This window comes from Sciurus vulgaris (genome assembly GCF_902686455.1).
Source record: "Sciurus vulgaris genome assembly, chromosome: X".
Lineage (NCBI taxonomy): Eukaryota > Metazoa > Chordata > Mammalia > Rodentia > Sciuridae > Sciurus > Sciurus vulgaris.
The window spans coordinates 7,847,420-7,857,135 of record NC_136471.1 but is presented as its reverse complement, the minus strand read 5'-3'; the positions used below and the strand labels follow the sequence as shown (position 1 = coordinate 7,857,135).

At 34.1% G+C, this 9,716-nt stretch overlaps 1 protein-coding gene across 1 annotated transcript; it reads left to right on the top strand.

Annotated features, from left to right (window-relative positions):
• Nucleotides 1-1,433: 1,433 nt before the first annotated feature.
• Nucleotides 1,434-3,961, top strand: LOC306651716 (protein FAM3C-like). The gene has a single exon (XM_079124455.1). It carries the CDS (start codon nt 1,616-1,618, stop codon nt 2,297-2,299), a length of 684 nt encoding a protein of 227 aa, XP_078980581.1. The 5' UTR covers nt 1,434-1,615; the 3' UTR covers nt 2,300-3,961.
• The last annotated feature ends 5,755 nt before the right edge of the window (nt 3,962-9,716 follow it).

Sequence of the window (9,716 nt, the reverse complement as noted above, 5' to 3'; positions counted from 1 at the left end):
TATTATCAAGTCTTATGTGCCATGCAAAACTGTATTGCCATGAAAACTGTGTTGCCATATTTTATACAAGTGGCAATACAGTTGGTTGTTTTTACACCACTATCACCACAGACACGAGTAATATCTTATGTTGCAAAATTATTACACTTAAGATGTCACTAGATAATAAGAATTTTCCAACTCTATCATAATCTTTTTTTCTATCACAATCTTGAAGGACCACCGTCATTCATTTGGTTCATTTATCAGTCAAAACTTGATGCAGAATTGATGACTGTATTTAAAGAGTTAATGGCTAAAAATATTCAAACTTTACTGAAAATGATAATGTACATGTTCAGGATTCAAGGTAGCTTTAGAAAGGCACAGCACCAATTTAATAACCTGTAGCAACACAAAGAAGCAGGAAAAAAAAGCAAAAACCCCTGAGGTATCTGAAGAAAACTATTGAAAAAGAAGGCAGGGACTATCAGTATCAGTCACATGGCAGGAGCTTCCATGGTTTCTAATAATTAGCTCTGAAAAGATTCCAGCAAATAGTTATAGCTTCAATGGTTTATTGAGGAATACACAATATAAAAAGATGGGTGTCGTAACATCAATAGCATAAAAGGTGGGAGAGATATAAAAAGTGGAGGGTTTTTAGTATGTGATTAAAGTTAAGCTGTAATCAGCTTAAAATAGCCTGTTATAATTATAAGATGCTTTATGTAATTCTCATGGTAACCACAAAGCAAAAATCTATAGTAGATATAGAAACGCAAATATAAAGAAATCAAAGAATACCACTATTGAAAATCACCTAATCACAAAGAAAGATAGCAAAAATGGAAGAAAAGAAAAAAGAATCTATAAAATAACCACAAAATAATTAACAAAATGACAACATTAGGTCCTTATATATCAAAAATTACCTTGAATATAAGTGGATTAATTTCTTCAATCAAGCCAGGCATGGTGGCACACACCTATAATTCCAGTGGCAGGAGAGGCTGAGGTAGGAGATCATGATTTCAAAGCCCCCCTCAGCAACTTAGTTAGGCCTTAAGCAACTCAGTGATACCCTGTCTCTAAATGAAATATGAAAAGTGCTGAAAATGGCTCAATGATGTAATGCCCCTGAGTTCAATCCCCACTACCAAAATAAACATTTTAAAAAGACATAGAGAGGTTGAATGTATAATAAAAAAAAGAGTCAAGTATATGGTGCCTACAGGACACTCACTTTACCTTTAAGGACACTGTAATATTACAAAATATATATTGGATGTTCTTTCTGGTTTTCTGGCATACAGCTCCTAAATTCCTTGGAATCTCTAATGTGATATGTCTTTTTGTATGTTGGTGATTGATTGATGGCTATTAATCCTTAGGTAGCTTTGGAACGGGGATAGGTTAATGGAAAACACATGGCTTGGAGGCCCAGAGGCGAGCTGGCTTCCTCCTGGCCACTCGCGGGGGTGAGGGGTAGCCGGAGGAGTGCGGGAGGAAGCTGAGGCGAGCGCTGGAGGCGGCTCCCATCGGCCTCCGGCGGGACTGAGCGCAGGGAGGCCAGAAGGCGGGCGCACGGCTGGAGCATATTTAATGAAAAGTTTCAAAGACTGAAAAACTAAACATGAGGGTAGCAGGTGCTGCAAAGTTGGTAGTAGCCGTGGCAGTGTTTTTACTGACATTTTATGTTATTTCTCAAGTATTTGAAATAAAAATGGATACAAGTTTAGGAAATCTCTTTGCAAGATCAGCATTGGACACAGCTGCACGTTCTACAAAGCCTCCCAGATATAAATGTGGTATCTCAAAAGCTTGCCCTGAGAAACATTTTGCTTTTAAAATGGCAAGTGGAGCAGCCAATGTGGTGGGACGCAAAATCTGCCTGGAAGACAATGTCTTGATGAGTGGTGTGAAGAATAATGTTGGAAGAGGGATCAACGTTGCCTTGGCAAATGGGAAAACAGGAGAAGTACTAGACACTAAATATTTTGACATGTGGGGAGGAGATGTGGCACCATTTATTGAGTTTCTGAAGGCCATGCAAGATGGAACAATAGTCTTAATGGGAACATATGATGATGGAGCAACCAAACTCAATGATGAGGCACGACGGCTCATTGATGAATTGGGAAGCACATCTATAACTAGTCTTGGTTTTAGAGACAATTGGGTCTTCTGTGGTGGGAAGGGCATTAAGACAAAAAGTCCTTTTGAACAGCACATAAAGAACAATAAGGATACAAATAAATATGAAGGATGGCCTGAAGTTGTAGAAATGGAAGGATGCATCCCACAGAAACAAGACTGAAGGAAATGTGGAGAAAACTGAAGGAAACGCACTTTCAATATTATTGGGAGACTCAAAGAAGAAACTATGTGTAAATATTTTAAGAGCATGCAGCCATCTTGGTGTGTGCATGAGCATTATCTCTTTTGATATCAGGATTATTTATTGCTAACGTAAATAGATGTCTTTGTAAATAGTCCTCATGGGCAAATCACTGAACCATTTTTAAGCACATTTCCTTTGAAGTACAATGTTTAGACTGCTATGATAATAACACACATCAATTCTAAAAGTATACTCAGTGAGTTACTGATCAGATTGTGAAAAATATATCCATATATATGTGGTTGCTGTGAAAATTGGTCATGGAATAATATGGCTTTTATGGAGGAGATTTGTTTATAAATATATGTGTAGGTATGTATCTGGCCTTGTGATGACATTATCTTTTAAAGTCAAAAGAGATTTGGCTAGTTTTATGTGCAATGTCACCTTATAGTCCATTTCTCCCGATGTACCTGTTACTCTTTATTTTCCCTTCCGAAGAAACCAAGAAATAAAATTTTGAATATGAAAACTTATATCACATTTGTGAAAAGCACAACAAATTCTTTAATGCACACAGCAAAAAAGTCATTATGTAAATGTAGGTGGCCTTCAGGACCACAGCTTCTGAATTTTGTGTTAGTGATGTCAAAAACTCGATCTTGTATAAGCTATTTAGAGGGAAGCTGGAGGTGGAAACTCCACAAACCTGAGAACCAGGCCAAGTCCCCTCCCTGACCTAATTAGGTCACTTAGCACAGCTAAAACAGTATATTTAGAGCAATACAGGTATATGTTTTCCTTATTTGTTATTGGCATTGACCAAGTGGTTTGTAAAGGGGCATGCTTTAGTATCATGATAATTTTGACTTATAAACCAAGAAATTCATTTTGTATTTACTTCATCTAACTTCATAATGGCAATTATTGTCCAAAGCTGCAGTGGCATATTTAGAAAAGTCCTAATTACTCAATAGAATGATAACATTTTTAAAAATAATTTTTATTTGACCTAAAAGGACTTTATTCCCAATTCTACATAAAAATATAGGAGATCTCACTTTTTCCTTAACTTAAGATGTTTACTAAATTACTTAGTTTTGTTTTATTTTGCTTTCATTTTTCTAGGGCATTAAATACCTATTATGTCTGAAGTATCATAAACTGGAACATAAACAAATTTAATGATCAAACTGCCTTTCACAATATAAGGCAGCACCTAAATTTTGACTCTAAATTTTAGATGTCTTGTATAAAAACAACCTATAAGCAGTATTTGTTATTTTGCTGTAAGTTGGATGTGTTCTGGATATTTCATAACTATTGATAACCTTTGGGGTACTATTTCTTCCCTCCAACTGAATGTAATTCATAAGTAAATGCACCTTATGTGTTTAAACAATTTTTGTAAACTTTTTAGATTTTTGGTGCTTATATACTCAATCACATTCAGCATGTATATTTTGACATTTAAAATACTTTCCCTCAATTCTGTAAGTTAAAAGAATAGCTATTTTACAGTTCCAGGGATTGTACAATAAATGTTGCAGTTTTTTTTAAATAATGAAAATAAATACATCTTGTTTTACACATGAATTTTTTTTATTATCTGGCAAAGTAATATACTATGAAACTTCACATTAAGGTTTCTTGAAGTATTTATTGTACTGCTTAACATGCAAATAAATTAAGTCAGTGCTGTGGTTAAACAGCAGAGGATATATCATAATATGTATAGAACTTAAATATCTAGATGCCAGGATACCCCTTTGATTTTAAAGATTGTAAAAGAATGACTTTTGCTGATGCAAAAATGAAGTGTCAAGAGACGGGGTTAAGGTTAGTTATGTAACTGCTTTGGTGCAGTATGTTTTTGTTTGACTTCTATCTTGTATAGATTGTGCCAACTTGACTTTGGAAGCAATAATTTTACTACATTTTATTTCCAGATCTCTTTAAAGTCAGCATTATAAGTAAAACAATGCTCATTTAACATTAATAACTTTCTTTATTAAAGTAGAAATTTGACATCGACATTTCAATAGTTTACATGTATTTAAGGGCTGTGGATGCATATTTTTATTTGTAATCACAGATGATTTCCTGCTTTGGAACATTCAGCTATACTCACCCAACACCCCCCTTTTTTTTTTTTTTTTTTTTTTTTTTTTTGCGGTGCTGGGGATCGAACCCAGGGACACCCAACCTCTTAATAAGGGAACAAGACTGTTGCTTAAATTGATCACCAATGGCCAAAGACTTAACCAATCATGCCAATATAATGAAGCCCATATAAAAATGCAAAAGGACTATGTTTGGAGAGCTTCTTGTTATCTTAACATATGGAAAATCCTGGAGAGCAGCACCCACAGAAAGAGCATGAAAGCTCCATGTCCCTTCCTGCGTAAGTCACTTATGCATTGTGTCATATGTATTCTTTTTTTTTTATTATAGTTAAACATTAAATATAAGAATTTTCATGAGTTCTGTGAGCCACAAAATAAGCCTCAACAAATTTGATAATTTTGAAATCATATCATGTTTCTTTTTTGAACACAATAAGATAAAATTATAAAGCGATAACAGAATGAATTATCAAATAATTGAAAATTACACAACCTGCTTCTCAATAGTCTATGTGTCAAATATGCAATTAAACGGAAATTTTAAGAAACAAAAATAGAAATAAAACATCCAACATATTTTGGGGTATAGCAAAAGCATTTCTAAGAGAAAATATTATAGGAATAAAAAATCATCAAATAATTAGATGTATGTCAAATAAACATCTGAAAATTGCCCCACAAGGAACTAAAAATGAAGAAAAAACAAGAACATCCTAATTTTGGGCCTCAATGATCTGAAAGAAGATAAGAGTCTAAAGCTTAGTGAAGGAAGGAAATAATGAAACTCATAGCAGAAATAAGTGAAAAGGAGATTAGAAAAACAACAGAAACGATCAATAAAATGAGAAAAAGTTTATTCTGTTGTTGAGTGGAATTATCTGTAAATATTTTAGCTTTAATTGCTTCATGGTATTGTTCATGTTCTGTATTCCCTTACTGATTCCCTTGCTATTCTGTTCATTGTTAAAAGTGGGTACTGAATCTCCTACTATTACTGTAGAACTGTATATATATCCCCTGAATCTGTTAATTTTCTCCATTATATATTTTGGAGCTCTGATGTTTGGTTCCTATGCATTTATAATTGTTATAAATTTTTGTGAATAGGACCTTCAATTATTAAATAATTTTGTCACTTGAAAAATTTTTTGAATTAAAATATACTTTTCTTTCTTTATTGGTACCAGGGATGAACCCAGGCTGCTTAACCACTGAGCTACATCTCCAGCCCTTTTTATTTCTTTATTTTTAAGACAGTGTCTTACTAAGTGACTCAGGACCACATGAAGTTACTGAAGCTGACTTTGAATTTGCAATCCGTCCTGCCTCAGCTTCCAGAGTTGCTGGGATTACAGGCATGCGTCACCAAGCCCAGCTTACTTATCTTTTAATTACATAGCCACACCTACTCTCTGGTAATTAGTGCTATGGAATATATTTTTATTTCTTAAATTTTTATCTTCTTTGTGCCCATGGATGTAAAATATTTTTTTCGATAAATTAAAGTTGAATCTGGATTTTAAAAATCCAATTAAACATGTTGTGTCTTCTGATTGCTGACTTTAATCTACTTACTTTTAAAGATTAAGTCTTCAGCACTGTAGGACTTCTTGAGTGGTGACTATAGGGCAGAACTACATTCGTGATGCAGTAGTAATGGCAAAACTGATCCGAAGAAGTAACGAAGTTTGCAGAGTTCAAATATAACATGCTTTTGAAATCTTTAAGTCCCTAATTTCCATGCTTTTTGAAGTGAGTACCAGAGACTAATAATGATGAAACAGATAAAATGAACACATTGATAGAAATAAGTACTGTTTCTTGTTATGAACAGTGAAGACTTTGGTTAGACAAAAAAATCATAGTTCAATACAAAAGTCTAATATTTGTGTTATAATCAAAAGATCAATTAATTTTTGTAATTCTACATATTGACATAAAGAGGTTATTTAAAAGCATTTTATTTTCAGAAAGTACTTTGTCTTTCTGGTTGATATGGTTTTCTTTTCAGTAGTTATTAGGGAGAATCATCTGTAAAGATCATTAAAGTCTAGATAAACTTCATTATATATATATATATACTATACTTTATAATATGATATACTTTCTAGTATAGCTATAGATATGCTTTAAGATTGTTTTCAGATGATTCCCATTAATTTATTAATCAGAAGCATCTTCCTGCAATCTAGGTGAAACAGTACAGATATCTTTGAAATAACACATTGAAGGTAAGAGAGTAAGTTGCTAGAAGGCTTGATGAATGTTCATGTTTTATTTCCTTTCCTTTAACTTGTGTTAAAACTTAATAACCATTGTTTTTAATCATAGTGAATTTCTTATAGATGGCATAGTGTTTCCATGCTGAGTATTAATTCTGATCATACAGCAAGCATTTTGTTAAATAACTCCCACACCCTGATTGTCTGCACAAATCAGTCTTAAAGATTCTTCAAAAAAGGATTTATCTGATTCCAAGGTCCTTAATCCATTTTGAGTTGAGTTTTGTGCAGGGTGAGAGATATGGGTTTAGTTTCATTCTGTTGCATATGGATTTCCAATTCTCCCAGCACCATTTGTTGAAGAGGCTATCTTTTCTCCATTGCATATTTTTGGCGCCTTTGTCTAGTATTAGAAAGTTGTATTTATTTGGGTTTGTGTCCGTGTCCTCTATTCTGTACCATTGATCTACCTGTCTATTTTGGTACCAGTACCATGCCGTCTTTGTTACTATTGCTTTGTAATAAAGTTGAAGTTCGGGTATTGCGATACCCCCTGCTTCATTTTTCCTGCGAAGGATTGCTTTAGCTATTCTGGGTTTCTTATTCTTCCAGATGAATTTCATGATTGCTTGCTCTATTTCTGTAAGGTACGTCATTGGGATTTTAATTGGGATTGCATTGAATCTGTATAGCACTTTTGGGATCAGACCAGAGACTCTGCAGATTATAGAAGAAAAAGTAGGTCCTGATCTTCAACATGTCGGCCTAGGACCAGACTTCCTCAACAGGACTCCCATAGCACAAGAAATAAAAGCAAGAATCAATAACTGGGATAGATTCAAACTAAAAAGCTTTCTCTCAGCAAAGGAAACTATCAGTAATGTGAAGAACGAGCCTACAGAGTGGGAGAATATCTTTGCCAATCATACTTCAGATAGAGCACTAATCTCCAGAATCTATAAAGAACTCAAAAATCTCTACACCAAGAATACAAATAATCCAATCGACAAATGGGCTAAGGAAATGAACAGACACTTCACAGAAGAAGATGTACAAGCAATCAATAAACATATGAAAAAATGTTCAACATCTCTAGTAATAAGAGAAATGCAAATCAAAACCACCCTAAGATTCCATCTCACCCCAATTAGAATGGCGATTATTAAAAATACAAGCAACAGGTGTTGGCGAGGATGTGGGGAGAAAGGTACACTCATACATTGCTGGTGGGGCTGCAAATTAGTGCAGCCACTCTGGAAAGCAGTGTGGAGATTCCTTAGAAAACTTGGAATGGACCCTCCATTTGACCCAGCTATCCCACTCCTTGGCCTATACCCAAAGGATCTAAAATCAGCATACTACAGAGATACAGCCACATCAATGTTCATAGCTGCTCAATTCACAATAGCCAGACTATGGAACCAACCTAGATGCCCTTCAATTGACGAGTGGATAAAGAAACTGTGGTATATATATAGAATGGAATATTACTCAGCCATAAAGAATGACAAAATTATGGCATTTGCAGGCAAATGGATGAAATTGGAGAATATCATGCTAAGTGAGATAAGCCAATCTCAAAAAGACAAGGGACGAATGATATCGCTAATAAGTGGAGGATGACACATAATGGGGGGGGAGGGAAGGGTTAGTGTTAGGGTTAGAGTTAGGGTTAGGGATGGGGCAAGTATGGAGGAAGAAAGTACTGTATAGAGGGTAAAGACGGGTGGGAGGGGTGGGGGGAAGGGGAAAAAATAACAGAATGAATCAAACAACATTACTGTATGTGGATTTATGATTGCACAAATGGTATGCCTTTGCGCCATGTACAAACAGAGAGGCAACATGTATCCCATTTGTTTACAATAAAATAAAAAAAATAAAAAAAATTAAAAAAACTTTTTCTCACCTAAAAAAAAAAAAAAAAAGGATTTATCAATTGAAATAAGACTTCCATTAAAGCCAGTTTTTAACTTAGAAGTGGTAAACTTTTTACTAATAAGAAGTAATCTTCAGAAAACTAAAATATGTGTGCCTATTAGCACAAAAAACAATACAAATAAAATAAGTTAATAAATGATAGATATAACTAGTTTCTGATACTTTATAGAAAAGTATCAAAATTGCTATGTGCTTAGATCTTAAGAATCAGCACCTAAAAAATAACTTAATGTCAGTAAAGGACATGTACACTGCAGAGAGTATATGAGCTTTATCAGAAAGCATATATGTCTAATTGCTACTCACATGAACTTTGGAATCAAGCACATTTGATATTCCTGTTTTGTTAGTAACATTAGTTGTATCAACAAGATCGAGTTATATATGTTGTCTGATTCTCTGTCACTTATCTTCCAAAGTGGTGGGGGAGTAACTTAATTAATCAAACAATTATTTATATGCTTTGTTTAGGTACTATAGCTAAGCAAAGAAAAAAATGCCCTCATGAAGTATATATTTAAGTGGAAAGACAACATGCAAGTAAGTATTTAAAATAATTTTAGATTTTGAATGGTGCTGAAGGAAATGAGAAATAAGAAATATTATGAGAAAGAATCCTGATGTTATGAGAGATAGAAACAGGCATGGAGTAGTGTATTATTCTGGATAGGTTGGTCAGGCAATTTTTGTCTTTAGAAATGATATTTCAGACATTTTTTGTCTTTAGAAATTTTAGCTGATCCAAAGGATAATCATGTGATGCATTCTCTGAAGAATATCTGAAAAAAGAATAATTGCAAAATTCTGAGGAAAAAAAAAAGCTGGGCATCTTCAAAGTGCCAGAAAGCCAACATGGCTGTGGCATAATGAGAAAAGGATGTTGAGGTTTGGATAAAGGTGAAGATAATACTAATGAAAAATTCCAATTAATAAGGTGGGGAAACTGCAGGTTCTTCTCCAAATACCTTTCACAATTTATGTGTGCCTTGGTATACTTGTTTTCTCTTCCCTCTGAATAGTTTTTAAAGAATTTTGTCCAGTTCAGTAAACCCATTCATTGAGGCTCAAAGTAAATGTTATCTTTCTTTTAGGAAATCTCCCCTG

What these genes read in the sequence shown, in the direction of transcription:
- LOC306651716 (XM_079124455.1), top strand. Translation starts at nt 1,616, where the DNA reads ATGAGGGTAGCAGGTGCTGCAAAGTTGGTAGTAGCCGTGGCAGTGTTT.